This window comes from Dipodomys merriami, unplaced genomic scaffold (assembly GCF_024711535.1).
Source record: "Dipodomys merriami isolate MVZ:Mamm:240054 unplaced genomic scaffold, mDipMer1.0.p SCAF_323, whole genome shotgun sequence".
Classification (NCBI taxonomy): domain Eukaryota; kingdom Metazoa; phylum Chordata; class Mammalia; order Rodentia; family Heteromyidae; genus Dipodomys; species Dipodomys merriami.
Genome location: NW_027204749.1, coordinates 228,298 through 245,976, shown reverse-complemented (window position 1 = coordinate 245,976; position 17,679 = coordinate 228,298). Strand labels below are relative to the sequence as shown.

The 17,679-nt window shown below is 38.9% G+C and overlaps 1 protein-coding gene across 1 annotated transcript in view; it reads left to right on the top strand.

Annotated features, from left to right (window-relative positions):
* Positions 1-16,283, top strand: part of LOC138841615 (zinc finger protein 420-like) — a 45,446-nt gene extending 29,163 nt beyond the window's left edge. Inside the window, 7 exon segments of the mRNA XM_070042392.1 lie at positions 6,982-7,110; positions 9,052-9,110; positions 12,191-12,317; positions 13,516-13,605; positions 14,242-15,637; positions 15,639-15,706; positions 15,709-16,283. Of these exon segments, the coding sequence (XP_069898493.1) occupies positions 6,982-7,110; positions 9,052-9,110; positions 12,191-12,317; positions 13,516-13,605; positions 14,242-15,637; positions 15,639-15,706; positions 15,709-16,283 (2,444 nt within the window).
* Positions 16,284-17,679: the final 1,396 nt, after the last annotated feature.

Sequence of the window (17,679 nt, the reverse complement as noted above, 5' to 3'; positions counted from 1 at the left end):
ATTAGGTTTTTGTTTGTTTGGGATTGTTTCTTTTTTCTTTCAATTGTTAGTTGTGGGGTTTAAACTCAGGGAGGGCCTGGCATATTCCCTAGGCTTTTCACTAAAGGCTGGCATGCTACCACTTCCAGCCAGAATGTCACTTCTAGTTTTCTGGCATTTCACTGGTGATAAGTCACAATGAATTTTCTGCTGATGTGCTGGGGAATGGAACTCAGTGCTTCATGTATGCAAGGCAAGCACTCTACCCCTGAGCCACAGTCCCAGCCCTGCCTCCTTTCTTAAAACAGTGTGGTTAGGGCTGGCAATGTGGGTTAGTGATAAAGTACTTGCCTAGCAGGCATGGAACATTAAGTTTGATATCTCAGTACCTAATAAACAACAACAGCCCCCAAACACCCCCAGAAGCAATGGTGCTGTAGCTCAAATAGTAGAGTGGTTGCCTTCAGCATAATGAAATTCAGGAACAGTTTTCAAGCCCTGAGTTCTAGCCCCAAGAATCTCAAACAAAAACAACAAAAAAAAAGATGAAATGAACAAATGAAAAGGAGAAACCCACTATCAGCAAGTTTCATTGATAAACACAACACACAAACACACAAACACACATATAGACACACCCACAAATATAGTTTTATCAAACCATATTCCTCTCCTTTACTATGTCTGCTCACCCTCCCTGATCCAACTGCTGCCTACATGCACTAGAAAACTTATTCTATGTTTCTCTCGTTTCTGCATTTAAAAAAATTTATTGTGAAGATTAAAATATAAAAGTAGTATCAATACTCATGAGAAAATTCCAATCAAAAATACAATAGAATAAACATTTTATACATGTTAGTGTGGACATAGTTTTAAACAAAACAACAGAAATCCTTCCAAAGTCTAACAAAACCTAGGAAAGATGTGACAATAATGTGAACTTGGTGCATTTCTCTCAGGTATCTAAAATTATCATAGATGGGACAAAAAGTCCTAAAAAGAACTGAATATAGAATTACATACAAATATGGTCCAGCACTTCTACACTTGTACGTACCTTAAAGAAAAACAAAGATTTCTATAAATACCATCAAATAAGGACTAAGTTTCAAGAAAGACAAATACCACAAAGAAGTCCAAGAGTATTTTCAGAGAGTAATTGAAGTACTTATAACACACTCAGTCCTGTACAATAGTCAAAATTATGTTTGACCACACTTTTTCAGCAAATCCATTAAAACTTCATTAGGATAGTCTAATGTGTGTATGTGGATGTGATGTCTGACCAGATTCTAGCCAACCTTTACTTCCATGAGAAGTTACCTCCTAGATGTCATTGAATCACAAAAAGAGTGAGGCAACTTTGTCCTCACATTAAAAATCTAGAAACAAACTAAAGCACATCTGCATTTAACTTAGAAGGCAAGATTTGATCATCTGCTAAATCTACAAGCCACCTTTAGCTTTTTGAGAAACATGTTCCTAAAGCTGAATCTGCCATGCCTACTCCGATGGAGTCGGCTTAGCATGGGAAACCTGCTTTTAGACCTGAGAATGGAGCTTCACAGAAGCCTATCTCTGAGAATGGGACTTCACCGAAGTCTACCTCAGAGATTGAGGCTTCAAAGAGACCTATCTCAGAGAATGGGACTTCACCGAAGTCTACCTCAGAGAATGGGGCTTCAAAGAGGCCTACCTCCTGGAAAGGCTGGCAAGCCCCTGGGAAAGATGTGTTTCTGTTCCTGATTTTCTTTTCTTCACTGTATAGGAGTGCCTATTAATCTTTTACTGTTCCTGCTGCTCATTGTACTTACTCATGCTCAACGTTCCCTTATTCAAGGCTCTTTCTTAGAAGTATTGATGACTCCAACATCCGATGAGTGTCCTGAGAATATGACTAACTCACCAGATTTAAATGCTACCCTGAAAGCCCCTCTTGTGGAGGCTAGTAGACAAGTCATAAGTAAATATAAAAGTATTGGTGGTTTCATGACCTCACTTGCGCAGAAGGAATTGTTTGTAAGAGATTTATAAGAAGCTGTGGGCATAGAGCAGAAAGAGTGTATGGCTACTGGAGACTTTCCTTTAATCCTAAAGCATATACAATAGACTCATATAGATATCCTGTAGATAAGAAAGCTGTAGAGGGATATTTAGACCAAAAGCTACATAAAATTCCTAAAAAGTTGGTAGATGGAAGGTGGCAATGGCTTATCAGAAGAAAATGGTGGGATCCTCCATTATCTAGAGGACCCCAAAGACTTCCCCCAGATCCATAGCCTTTAACAGATGTGTATGATAAGGATGGCAACCGTTGGAAAAACTACTTAGCAGAAAGAACTTCCTATTAGTCTCTTTCATTTACTGAGAGACTTGCTAGATCTAGGTCTCCTTGGTGCTTACTATTAAAGAAGGAACAAGAAAGATCTTATGAGACAGTTAAGGCCTCTATGGAGAAGAGTAAACGATTATGTGGAAGTGTTACAAAAAAGACACTATGAGCTTAAATTTGATATATGGCCAGATTTAACTAAGTATACTGAATATCATGATTTTGGGCCACAAATTGGGAACCCTCTAAGTACAATTGCTTAGAAAAGATTTGAAACGTATAAAGTACAAAACTAAACCAAAGTAACCATGAAGTACTAGAGTTCATGCCTTTCTGTTCAGCACCTTGCCCATATGCTCTGGTTAATAGTTAATTGGTGATAAACATCGAAAACCATTGTATTTCTTAAAAATAGAGGGGGGAGGGGGGAGGCTGGGAAGGGAGGTGAAGGGTAAATAAAGGAGGAGGCTGCAATGCTTGGTAAGAAATGTATGCATTATCCTGCCCATGTAATTGTAGCCCCTCTGTACAGTATGTTCTCAAATAAAATAAAATAATATTAAAAAAAATAGAGGTAAACCCCAAAAGAAGTGCCTATCGTCATAGCTCGTCATCCAAAAAACAAGATCAGGCGACCAGCTGGTGACCACCTAAGAACAAAGCCTTGCAGCAAGATTGTGTAACTTTTTGCCCTTTCTCATCAACACTTTTGCTATAAAAGCTTGTTATCCTCTGCAATAAATCGCACTCAGCACTCACTCCTCTTGTGTGTGAGTTGTTTGTTTGCCATCTCCCCACCTATGCCAGTTCCTCCACTAGGTGTCCTCCATCTTCCCGACAGAGCTGGTCTGAGACATGAATCTATTTTTTTTTTTTTTCTGTTTTTCAATCTGGGACACAGTTAGGTTCATAACCTGGTATGTCAAACAGAGTGAGAAATAAAAGAATCTCATCAGAGATCCTTTCATCTTTCTTGCTGTTGACAATGAATAAAGATTCTGGAACCATGGCCTGGAGAGAAGCCAAATGAGAGAGTCAGAAAAAAACCTGTGTGATTTTACCCTAGAAGTTCCTGCTCAGAACATGATAGGTGGACTGGTAAAGCATAAAGCCTTCTTATGGGAGAAGAAACCTTCCTGAATCAAGTCTCCACTGGAGACAAATCCACAGAAGAGTCAAGTCTTATGTGTTACTAAACAATATTAACAGAAAATACAGTCAGAAATGTAGATCCATAAAATGTAAAAGAAACAACTTATATAGGTATGTGCTTTTGCTTATACTTGTTGGTTGATTACACAGGAAATTCTTTTATCCAGCGTTCTGGTTTTTCTTACACTTACCCACAATGGTAATTGGTAACATAAACTACATGAACTTTGCAGTGACATTTACAAAAAGAGAAAATCTACTCTGTTTACTTCAGTGAGGTAGTTTTTGATAGGAAAGACCATATGAATCCTTTAAAAGCAGTGTTTGCACATTACTACTGGGCTTTCCCACATCACAAGAATGTTTTCTTACTTTGAATAACTTAAAGTGAATTTATTATAGGCTAAGTGTTCACATTCATAATACTTAAGATGAGGACTGTTACAAATTTCATGGTGGGGTATTTTCTGTTTGTTTTAGGATTTGGACTGTCCATATCCACATTAGTGACTGAATATCTTGCCTTAAAATTGTCAACTTTTCTATTTCATAATATTTTATTTGGATATAATCTGAATTTCAAAGAGGACATTGTAACTGGGCTGTCATGTCTAATGACTGTAATCTTAGCTACTCAGAAGGCTGCCATCTGAGGAAAGTTAGTATTATCCCCACCTTTTCTTCTCAGCTCAACCCAGACCTGAGCTCCTCACAGACCTAGAGTTCCCTCCCTACAGCTGGCCACTCCCTCTCTCATCTCAGACTCACCTGAGCATGTACTTAACTCACTTCCTGCCCCCCAGATTCTGTTGCAACCTGAAGAGAGACAAATGCTGGTGCTCCCTCTCCTGGGAAATATGGTCCTTCTAATAAACCTTATAATAATCTTTCTCATGTGCCTGCCACAAGTCCCCTGGGATGGACATGAAGAAACCCTACAAGGATCACTGATTTAAGCCAGGGTGATAGGAAAGTCTGAGAGACTTATGTCCAATAAACTACAAAGTAGTGGGAAGTGCAAATGCGGCTTTCAAGGTCAGTTTCCTGACCTTGAGTTCAAGAATCAGGACAGGCAGACACATATCAAGGGCATTGTATTGTATTCAAATTTTCACATATTTTAACATTTGTTATATTTAACAAATATCATATTTTAACAATTGTTTTTGGTGTACATGTATAGGAAACCTCTCTCATTTTTCTCTCATTTTTTTGTCCCTGTGGGGCCTGAACTCTGAGCCTAGGCACTGTCCCTCTGACCTGCAGCTCAAAACTAGCACTCTATTATTTGAGCCACAGTACACTGCTGCCTTTTTCTGCTTATGTGGTTCTGAGGAATCAAACCCAGGGCTTCATTCACCCAAGGCAAGCACTCTACCAGTGAACCACCTGCCCAGCCAGTCTCTCTCATTTTAAGTGATGTAAATTAGGCTAAATATATTAGTGGAGAAATTGTAATTTGTCAGAACAGACACATCAATTGGAGTATATCTGTGCCAGCAGCATTTAGAAAGTTTCAAAAGCCATAGGAAGTGCATAGGATGAAAAGAGGATCAATATGTTTATACAAGACATTTTCAAGGAATGTTTACCATTCATTGGCTTCAATTCACAAAAAGCAAGTTTATAAAATCACATGGGTGAGTATCAGAATCTCTAGGGTCAGGAGTATAAACGCACAACCCCTGATTCTCCTTGTCTCAAAAATCAGAGGTTTGTAGCCACTTTCTGGCACCTGGAGGTACAAGTGCTATTGGCAGCACAAACCCATGAGCCTTAAAATATAATCCACCCCAGACTGGGGAAAGATGGGAAGGGCAGACTCTGGCTAGGAACCTCAGATTTCTTCATGTTTCAGTTCCCAAGTTCCCCAGAAAAAGAGAAGCTGTGCTTCTACCTCTTGGCTCTGACTATGGAGTGCCAAGCTGTACTTCAGAGCACTTCCAGCAGCAAGACAGAGGGAAAGAAACCCGAATTTGCAAACTAAAAACACCAACAGTGGGCAAGGTGGCATTGGCGCCTTTCCCCCCTCCTCACCCGATTACCCCTCCCCTTTGTCCCCCCCCCACACACACTTTCAAAGGATCTATGCTCCGATAGAAACTACAATTCCCAGAATGCAATGCACAATTCACCTGGAGTAAGTGGGCTTGTTACAGGGATTTGACTAACACAAGACTCTTGGTCCTAAGTGTTCAAGGATGCATGGGAACCTTTCTCTCCCAGCTGTGGGAACTTAGGTGAGTTTCTTCTTGAAAATTCAGTTTACCAACATAAATATTGTGAGACCAATTAAAAACACAAATGTATTAGGAGCATTGCATAAGTTGGCTTTTTAATTCTTAGTTCTTTTAATATAATTGAGGTTATAAATCTACGTAGTTTTGATTTTTGTTTTTGTTCAAAAAGTACGTTCTGCTGAATGTAAATTATGTCTCTGTTTTTCCTTAAAGTTTTGAATATCTCCCCTGTCACTTTACAAAAGTATTTGCAGCTGGGTGCCAAAGGCTCATGCCTGTAATCCTAGGTACTCAGGAAGCTGTGATATGAGGATCCCCGTTCAAAGCCAGCCTGGGCAGGAAAGTTCATAAGTCTTATCTCCAACCAACTACCAAAAAAATGGAAGTGGCCTTGTGGCTCAAGTGGTAGAGAGCTCGCTTTGAGCTGAAAAACGCAGGGACAGTGCTCAGGCTGTTTTCAAGCCACAAGATCGACCAAAAAAAAAAAAGTACTTGCAGACAGTAAACTGTTTAATTCTGGCATCTTCCCCTGCTCTAATATATATACTGGAATAAAATAACAGAATTTAAAGAGCCTGGGCACTTGTCCCTGAGCTCTTCAGCTCAAGGAGAGCACACTACCACTTGAGCTACAGCACCACTTCCGGTTTTCTAGTGGTTTATTGGAGACAGGAGTCTCACAGTCTCTCCTGTGCGGGCTTGCTTTGAACCTCGATCCTCAGATCTCAGCCTCCTGAGTAGCTAGGATTACAGGCTTGAGGAAACGGCGCCCGGCAATATCTTTGTAAAGTAGGAGGGGATATATTAAACAAATTTAAGACAAAACAGAGATATAATTTACATTCAGCAGAAGGCAGGCATTGAATAAACAGAAAGGTATAAGCAACACAGTCTCATAACCTCAATTTCAGTATTAGAACTAAGAATCAAAAAGCCAATGTATCCAATTCTCCCCATATATATCTATTTTCTGGTTGGTCTTATGTATTTCAAGAGGGAACAGTGGCTTTCAAGAAGAAACTGAGCTTAACTTCCACAGAAGGCAAAGAAAAGTCCCAATGCACAAGAGCACACTTGTTCCCAGATATGTAGCACGGTGGCACCGAGCATTGTGGGAATTGTAGTCACCAAGGAGGATATTTTCTTTGAAAGTCCTGGGTTGTTTTTGATTTTTGGAGGGTGGAGGTGGGGCAGAAGATGCTTTTGCGCATGCGTCTCCCCGCCCAACATGGGCGTTTTAATTCCGCGTCTTCCTGATTCTTTTCCTTTGCCTAGCTGCTGGAAGTGCCCTGAAGTACAGTTTGGCTTTCCATAGGTGGGAGCCAGGAGGGTGGCTCCCAGTCTGTGCAGTGGAGCTTGGGATCTATAACTTGAAGGAATCTCAGGCTTTGGAAATAATGTCAGGTAGGAACTGTGTGATTGCCGCAGGAGTCTACCCTCCACTGGTTTCTGTTTGTTTTTCTGTTTCTGTTTGTTTGGTGGGGCCTGAACTCTGGGCCTGCAAGCAGCATTCCTGAGCTCCTCAGCTCAGAGGGAGAGCTTTATACTTGAGCCAAAGTGCCTACTTCCCTTTCCACGCTTTTCTCCAGTCTGGGGTTGATAATTTGCTTGAAGTTCAGGAGTTTTTGCTGCCATTAGCCTCTGGGCCTTCAGATGCAAGAACCTGGTTTCCAAATATCTGAGAGCAAGCTAGGTCATTGTCCAGATGAGGAGAGCCCAAGAGCTGTGCATTTGTACTCCAAGACCAAGGGATTCTTCTATTAACCCATGTGACTTTATTTGCTTTGCCCAGGTATAAGAGGAGTACAGGAAGAATTCTATTGAAATTGTGACAAATATGCATGCCTTGAGTCCTCTTACATTGCAGTTGTATTTGGGGCTTCTGAGTTTTTATTCTCCTGGCTTGAGCTCACAAGTATTTGTACATGACCCTGTTTCTAGAGACAGTTGTACATGGGATATTGGAGTAGTGAGTGCTGGTCCTGTATTTTTAGGAATGAAGCCTAGCAATGTTTGAAGCAGAGCACCCTATGAATAGGAATCTCCATTGTAAATGGACAGACCATGTGAATTCTGAGAGGCCCTAAAGGGAAGAAGCAGAAAAGCACAGGAAGGGGAAGATGTTGCTAGCTTCCCTTGCCTACTACAAAAATTGTTGCTACTTCCCTTAGCACCAGATTCACGTGGTACTCTTTCCTATACCACTGTCAATCACTTTGTGTTGTTGCAAGCTTTAAACTAATTTCCAGGAATTGTGATGCGCTGGACTGAGGAATAAGCCAGAGCCAAGTTATGAGAGGGTACCTGAGGCTGTGGTTTGGGAAGGTGGGGTAATTGTTATGACAAAGTATCTATTAATGTAGTAATCCCTAATCCTCTTCTTGCTAATTTATTCAGCCTGTTACCACTATGATTTTTAGTATTTAATCATGCAAACTTATGTTAAATGTCCCATGTAAGGATTTGCTAAGGCTAGCTCTTATTGGTTGGTTTTGCTTGGTAGTACAGAAAGTATTGGTCAGGGAAATTTGGCCTTAAAAGAAAAATCACAGAAGAAAATGTGAGGTAATATGTTTTACTCAAGGTTGTATGCTTTGTAGGTGTTGCTTATCTTCAGGTGTGTCACTCCTATATGCAGTATTTTATGTTGTATCTTTAGGATGGCCAAGGTTCTTTCCAAGACTGTTTAGGGAAATGAACATTAGGGACTAATCAAACCTGGGTTTACCTCATCTTTACTCATGTCCCTTTGGCCAAAGCATGTTAAATGGAAATTGCAAGACATTGCATAGGTGTGCAATGGGTACAGTGAAATGTGCCATTTGACAACCATTGTTGAAATATTATAACACAAGAAATATATTCTGTAGACATTTTTTCTCTAAATTGGGTGAAAACTACTGTGCTACATCATACATGCTTTCCCTGGTGTTAAAATATGTAAATGAATGAGGTAGAACACAAATTCCAATGGATTCCTATGATACCTTTACATTAAAAAAAGCAGTTCCTACATACCGAAGTATATTCAGTAATAAATACTTTTAGTGGAAATGTGATATGTTTTTGCTTTCAAGTATTCAATAATATTTGTGGGAACATTCATTTTTTCAAATTGAATGTGTACATAAACATAGAATTTATTTGGTTTAATAATATCTATCTGTCAGGAAATGGACTGCATTTGTGTTTCTTGGACACTTTAATGCTCTGCCTGGGACATTAAAAATTCTTCTAAGACAGCTTTATGGTATGGCAGTCCATGTATCATGTTTGCAAGAGAAAATTCTGGATCCCAAATCTCACAGATTCATTTCTGAATATGTCATTTGCCTTATATCCCAGCCGTGCTTCTAGAGTCTTCTGTTCATTGTCAGCAGCAAGACAGAATGAATGGATCTCTGGTGAGTGTTTTTTTTTTTTTTAATTTTCATTTGTTTTCCATTCCATTATATGAACCTAAAGATTTCTAAGAATAAGAAGCAATACCAAGCACACAGATTCAGCTTCAGGAATGTATTCATAAATCAGAAAAAGATGGCATGTAGATTAGGAGATAAAGATTACTTGTAGGTTTAGCAGATTAAATGGTTGTATTCTTTCTAAGTTGAATTCAGAGTGGCTTCAGAATGTATAGGCTTCATCTTGTCATAACATGTAGTGAAACCTGTTATGTGATTAGTGACACAGAGCAGGTTCCATCTCATGGAAGATGAAGGGTAGATTGCAACCAGATCTCATCCTCATGAGTAACATTAAACTATTTCAATGAAATTTTCCTGGAATTGCTGAAATAGTGTGGTCATACGCACTTTCGTGTGTTCTAAAGGAATGATTAACCTATATGTACTTAAATTACTCTCCCTATATACTTCTTGGACTACTTCATGGTCTTGGTCTTACTTGAAGCTGAGGCTATATTTGTTGCTAAACTTTATGGCCGTTTTTTCAAAATCTTGTTTGTTTTCTAAAGTGTCCTCACAAGATTTCTTTCCTCTATAATCTCTCTCTACTTTTGGTTTTCCACACACTTGTGTTGGTTATTTTTCTCTCTCTTTGTATCTATTTATGAATCATTTTTTCTTACTTTTCTCATTCTCTCTTTCCTCCATATGTCTCTCAGTTTTTTCTTTTCTTCAATGATCTATCTGGGAACTAGTTTTTCTTAGTGATCAGCTTTATGTTGCTGACATGGCTCTTAAGATTGACGTTTTTCATACACACTGTATAGGAAAATTGTTGTCTAGAGAGTTCTACAGGATTCCAGAAACAAAGAAAATTAGAGAAACACAAAAACATAAACAGATAGTCGTAGGGGAAACCAGGGTTCTGAAGCCTCTCTGGCACTTGGTCTCTGGTTGCAGGCAAGCAAGCAAAGTTCCTTGAGTTCACACAGGGAAGATTACCATTGATAACATGGAAAACTGAAGTATCTATATTAATATTACAATCTGAGCCACAACACATTGTGAAGAAAACATGTTTCCTTATTCTCCTGAGACAGAAGATTGGCGCCCAGAGAAAATGCAGAGATGATGTTCACCTTACCTAACCTTCAAGGTGAACAGCAGCTCAGTTTCAGATGCTATCTTTCCAACAGTAAGGAAATGGCCTGTACTCTAGTCTGTTAACCATCTCCACAATTCTCTTTTAACCCTTCTGCAGCCAGCTCTCAGTTCTCTCAGTCCTGTCAGGCTGGAATTCCAAACTCTCAAAACTTTTTCCCTTTCAGCTCAACTTCAGAGTTCAATACAGAAAAGTACGTCCTTCCTCCAACTGATAAACTACAAGAAAATTTGATTTCACCTGATTCTTTTATCTTTGGTCTAACTTCATTTGTTGTGGTATTCAGTTTTGTTTTTCCATACCACTACTTTTTTTTTTTTTTTTTTTTGGTCGGCCATGGGGCTTGAACTCTGGGCCTAGGCGCTGTCCCTCAGCTCTTCAGCTCAAGGCGAGCGCTCTACCACTTGAGCTACAGCGCCACTTCCGGTTTTCTGGTGGTTTATTGGAGATAGGAGTCTCACGGTCTCTCCTGCCCGGGCTGGCTTTGAACCGCGATCCTCAGATCTCAGCCTCCTGAGTAGCTAGGATTACAGGCGTGAGCCACCAGCGCCCGGCTGATACCACTACTTTTAAATATTTTCATTCACTGCCAGTATAAGATAGGTAGTTTTGATTAAAAAAATAATACAGTGATGAGGTTTTCTCTATTAGAAATATCATTTGTTGCAAAATCTCACAGATATTTGCTAGGAATTGATTTTGATCTCTGAGGAATTTCACTATTAACTAACAAAAGTGGAAATATATCCTTAGGGATCTACTGGAGAAATGACTCAGGAATATTTAACACATTTGAGCATTTGGTCATATTTATCATTTTTGTCATCCTGAGTGTTCCTTGAGTATCAATTTGCCTCCAACTTCCATGAAGGCCAATTAAAATGAAAATCTTCTCAAGTAATATTTTATTCCCCTCCCACATATATTTTGTGTTGTAGAATGTAGGCAAAGTTTACAAAACTTCATGGTACCAGTTCTTTTTTACATAAGAAGGAAATATCAGGGTATCTAAAACCTCATTTCAATATGTAGTATTTAAACCAAACATGGTTAACCTAGGATATTTTTATGTGGGAACTAAATCAAATCTGATAAGGGCCCAATAAATCATAAGCTACTTTCTGGAGTACTGTTACTGTTTTTTAACATTCATGTGGGCACTGCTTTTCTTTGATCTAGTAATGTTCTATGTTCTGTATCCCATGTGATATCCTGAATGTGTTCTGCTTGCTTATGAGAGTACTTGTTAATAGAAGGTCTAAATAGGATTTATGGTAAAGCAATAAATGTAAATGCAGAGAAAATATTTGTTTAATTCATTGTTACCTACTGATATATACTAAAATTTTACCAAAAATAATAATATAATTTTTTGACACCACCTTAGACTTAATGTCATCATGCCAGATTATTGTCTCCTTAGAATTTTTATCTTGTCTCTATTGCTAGCAGCAGAAATGTGTTTGCATGCATTAGGGAATCTGTAACTTTTTATTGGTCTTCGGGCCTGAATTCTCGGCCTGGTTATTGTCCATCAGCTCTTCAGGGCAAAGTGAGTGCCCTACCACTTGAGTCACAGTGTTACTTTCAGTTTTCTGGTGGTTCATTGGAGATAAGTGTCTCATGGACTTTCCTGCCTGGGCTGGCCACGAACCTTGATCCTCAGAGCTCATCCTCCTCAATAGCTAGGATTACAGGCATAAGCCACCAGTTCTCTGAAAATCTGTGTATTTTAGTGGCCAGGTTTATGTATTGTCAAATATTTCTAATTTGCTATTTAATTTTCGCAGTGAAAAGATAACATAGCCAGCTGCAAACATTTTATGTAAGACAAAAGCATACCTGCAGCATAATGAAATTCCAGATTGGAATTCTCATGAACCCGGTCTAATTTCTTGATGGAAATGTGCCATTACAGAAGCTGATATCATTTGATGATGTGGCTGTGAACTTTACCTGGAAGGAGTGGCAGGATCTGGATCCTGGTCAGAAGACCCTTCATAGAGAAGTAATGCTGGAAACTTATTACAACCTAATGTCCTTGGGTGAGCAAAGGTCACTTTTATTTGGAAGATCAAGTGCTTTTATTTTAGTAGACATTTGACTATGTTATTTAGGTATAAGATTCCAGTCCATTCCCTTGTAAAAAAAACTGCTAGTATAAAAGCCAGCCAAATTCAGGTTTGGGAGCTTGATGTTGTTTGCCTTTCACACTACTGCTTGAGCCACAACTCTATTTTGGCTTTTGTGTTGGGGTATATTCTGAATTTCCATGCCCAGGTTGGTTTCAAGCCTGCCTCTTCTGATCTTACCTTCTAAATATAGGGTTAGAAATGTAAGCCTTTGGACCATTACATTTTGTTTAAAAAAAAAAAATGATTCCAGTCCATGGGAAGTGTCATTTCTTCCTAAGGGAAACTTCAACTTCATTATGTGTATCTCAAGAGCTAATTTTATTCTCAGTCTTTAAGATTTCTAATCAGTAGTTGGACAAATGTTCTAAACTATGATCCACTAATAGGAGACTGACTTTCCAGACTTGGGGTGATTATTATAGGTGGATCTACACTCTAGATAGAATATACATTACTACTGTCAGTATTATCTGGAAATCAGTAGGTGAAAGTGTAAAAGTGTGTATTTGTAAGCCAAACCTGACATAAGTTGCATTGCTTCAAGATTGGAATCCTAGATACTCTGTAGGGTGAAATCTGAAGATTTTGTTTTAAAGCCAGCAACTGTAGAAAAATGAACATGATACTCTTATCTCCAATTAACCATTCAAAAACTAGAAAGGTAGCCAAGACACAAACTAGTAGAATGCTAGATTTGAGCAAAAGAGCTGAGTCCAAGCCACACATTGGCAAAATAAACCCAAAGCTGGTGGAAAGTACACCATGGAGATGTTAAGAATTGAGACACCATGGGCTGGGAAGGTGGCTCAGTGATAGAGCCCTTTCCTTGCATGCTTGTGGCCCTGTGCTCGATTCCTCAGCATGAAAAAAGCAGAACAAAAGCCAGAATTGGCGTTGTGGCTCAAGTGGTAGAGTGCTAGCCTTGAGCTTAGGAGGTGTGATACAGCTCCCAGGCTCATAGTTCAGGCCCCAAAAACGATCCCACCCCCCAAAAATAAAACAATTGAGAAACCAGATTTAGGAGCAATCCAGTGAACAGGATGACTGCAACATTGAATTAATGATGACCCAGCAAGAGCAATAGTTCTCCACTATTTCTTACTCACAGGGCACTGTATTCCTAAACCTATTTTGATTGTGAAGCTGGAGCAAGGTGCAGAACCATGGATGAGAGAAGACTCAGAAGAGAATTTCACAAGTGAGTTAAAGCATCTTGAATAGTGATGTTGGGTCCAGAGCCCAGTGGGTCTGTTTATCTTGAGCTGTACAGAGCAATAGTATTCCTAGTGCCCTGAGTCATGTATGGAAGAGAACTAGGTGATCCTTTGTCTCAAGGAATTGTCAATCCAGAATTCTTGTGGAGAGAAACTGAATTTGATGTTCCAGTGTAGTTAATGTTAGCAATTCTCTTTGTCTGTAGAGAAGTCATTCATAAAGAGAAAAAGACAATAAGAAATGTAGTAAGGAGATCTCATTTTAAACTAGTATTTTGCAAGAGGGAGGAAAGTAGGATCAGGACAATTTTGTATCAGTGGTGCTGGGCATAGAGGTAGATTCAGAATGGAAGCATTAAGAGTACGGAGATGAATAATTTGAGTAAATATGTCCTTGATAAAAATATAAAAATCTGAATTAGAGAAAAACATTATTTTCCATTGTAAAATGTCAGTACTACTTTCTTAATTACTACATTGCAGAGAAATATATATATTCTGCATAAAGCAATGCTTTGATATTTGAAAATATTGTAACAGAATGTGAGGAAATATCTTTACATTAAGGAATTTATGGATCTCATTTATGTTTTTCTCTATTTTTCTATTATTCATTTTAGATGTCCCAGAAATGGAGGATGTGATTAGCACCTGCCAGGAAAGTCACAATAAGTATCTCTCTGAAGTAGCAATCATGAATAGTAATCAAGGGGAGGGAAAAGTGAGACTTATAAGAAGTTTTCATTTGAGCTCCATACCGAAGTCAGAACTGATTGAGAACAATGGGAACTCCTTAGGGATGAGGATAGAAAAGGTCACTGGCTGTCAGAGCATGGGTATTTTCAGTGAACCTGGTAAGATATGTGCTGCATATAGTAATCATGTGTCTTCTGTAGTTGACGAATGTAAACAGTGTGAAAAGTCTTTCACTGAGAAGGAACACCCTGTTGTTTCTCAGAGAAAACACACAGGAGAGAATCCTTATGAATGTAACATGTGTCAAAAGTCTTTCACCCAGAAATCAAAGCTTACTGTCCACCAGAGAACACACACAAAAGAGAAACCTTTTCAATGTAACATTTGTGGAAAATCTTTCATATGCAAGGTATATCTTAATCTCCACCAGAGAACACACACAGGAGAGAAACCTTATGAATGTAACAAGTGTGGAAAGTCTTTCACCGTGAAATCAAAGCTTACTCGCCACCAGAGAACACACACAAGAGAGAAACCTTATGAATGTAACATGTGTCAAAAGTTTTTCACTGAGAAATCAAAGCTTACTTGCCACCAGAGAACACACACAAAAGAAAAACCTTTTGAATGTAACATTTGTGGAAAATCTTTCTCCTGGAAGGCAAATATTACTAGACACCAGAGAACACACACAGGAGAGAAACCTTATGAATGTAACATGTGTGGAAAGTCTTTCACCTGGAAGACATACCTTACTGTCCACCAGAGAACACACACAAAAGAGAAACCTTTTGAATGTAACATTTGTGGAAAGTCTTTCTCCTGGAAGGCATATCTTAATCTGCACCAGAGAACACACACAGGAGAGAAACCTTATGAATGTAAGATGTGTGGATAGTCTTTCACCTGGAAGACATACTTTACTGTCCATCAGAGAACACACACAAAAGAGAAACCTTTTGAATGTAACATTTGTGGAAAGTCTTTCTCCTGGAAGGCATATCTTAATCTGCACCAGAGAACACACACAGGAGAGAAACCTTATGAATGTAAGATGTGTGGAAAATCTTTCACCAAGAAATCAAATCTTAATCTCCATCAGAGAACACATACTAGAGAGAAACCTTTTGAATGTAACATTTGTGGAAAGTATTTCTCCTGCAAGGAATATCTTACTCTGCACCAGAGAACACACACAGGAGAGAAACCTTATGAATGTAAGATGTGTGGAAAATCTTTCACCAGGAAATCAAGTCTTAATCTCCATCAGAGAACACATACTAGAGAGAAACCTTTTGCATATAACATTTGTGGAAAGTATCTCCTGCAAGGCATATCTTACTCTGCACCAGAGAACACACACAGGAGAGAAACCTTATGAATGTAACAAGTGGGAAAGTCTTTCACCCCGAAATCGATGCTTACTCGCCACCAGAGAACACATAATACAGAGAAACCTTATGAATGTAACGCGTGTCGAAAGTCTTTCACCGAGAAATCAAAGCTTACTCGCCACCAGAGAACACACACAAAAGAGAAACCTTTTGAATGTAACATTTGTGGAAAGTCTTTCTCCTGCAAGGAATATCTTCCTCTGCACCAGAGAACACACACAGGAGAGAAACCTTATAAATGTAAGATGTGTGGAAAATCTTTCACCAGGAAATCAAGTCTTACTCTCCATCAGAGAACACATACTAGAGAGAAAACTTATTAATGTAACTTGTGTCGAAAGTCTTTCACCCATAAAGGAAACCTTACTATGCACCAGAAAACACACACATTAGAGAGACCTTATGAATGTAACATGTGTGGAAAGTCCTTGTCTTGGAAGTCAAGCATCAATGTCCATCAGATAATACACACAGGAAAGAAACCTTATGAATGTAACATGTGTGGTATGACTTTCACCTGGAAGTCAAACCTCACTGTCCATCAGCAAACACACAGGAAAGAAATCTTATGAATGTCATATTTGCAGAAAGATTTTCAGCCAGAAGCTACAACCTACTATCCACCAGAGATCACACACAGGAGAGAAATTTTATGAATGTGACCTATGTGGAAAATCTTTCATGCAGATCATACACCTTTCTGTCCATCAGAAAAAAACCCACCAGAGAGAAATGTTATGTATGTAGCACGCATGGAAATTCTTTCACCTGGATGGCACAACTTAACATCCATCACAGACACAAGGAGAGAAACCTTATGAATGTGACCAATGTGGAAAGACAGCTTAACACACATAAGTTGATTCACACAAATGAAATAACTGTAAGAAAATTGAAATCGCAATACAGAACCAATACAGGATAGAGACCTTATGATATAGCAGATGTGGAGTCCTCGAACTACAATACACAGCTCAGGGTTCATCACAGAACATACAAAACACACAGACACACACACACCCTCACACACAAAGAGGAGAAAAATCATATGTAAAAAAAACGGAAAGGTTTTCTAGAAAAAGTCATAACAGTAGTTAAGTCTTTCTTGGAGGGGTAACAATGCTCGATAGAAAATGTATTAATGACCTAACACATATAATGGTATAAACAATCTATACAGTATCTTTACAATAAAATATATATTTAAAAAATATGATGGATTAATAAAGACTAGAATCTCTGCATTTTGTTTGTTTGTGTGTTTGTTTTTGGGTCCGGTCGTGGGTCCTGAACTCTGGGCCTGGGCGCTGTCCCTCAGCTCTTTAGCTCAAGGCTAGCGCTCTACCACTTGAGCCAGAGCACCACTTCCCGCTTTTTTTTTTCTTTTTGCTTATGTGGAGCTGAGGAATCGAACCCAGGGCCTCGAGCATGCAAGGCAAGCGCTCTACCACTGAGCCACCTTCGCAGCCCTGCATTTTGTCTTGGGGGAGAACCCCAAAGTGTCTTCAGTGCTTGCACTTTTCTTTAATTAATCACTGGTGATGAAAAACTTGTGATTGATTCACTCTTAGCCCATTTAGTTGTTCTGCTGAGTGAGCTATAATAAAAGACCATGTGGACGATGTGTCGCACCTGTGTTATCTCATAGAATGCCAAAGTGGATATGACATTAGGGGAAATAATCAAGTACACAAAGATATTGATCAATCTCTCACAAAAATTGAAATTAACAAAGAAATAAAACCATGTGCCACTTGAGCTACAGCATCACTTCTAGACCCTGAGAGGAAGGAATGAAATAGTAGGGAAGTGAGAGATGGAAAAAGGAATTGAAGGAATGAGGAAGAAGGAAGAAATAAACTATTCAAAAGGCGAATGTTTAATTTTTGGTGAATGTGAGAATTATTGTTTCAGAGGTGGAGCTCAAGAAATACGGCTTTTACAAAAAGCAAATTTTTGAATGTTTAC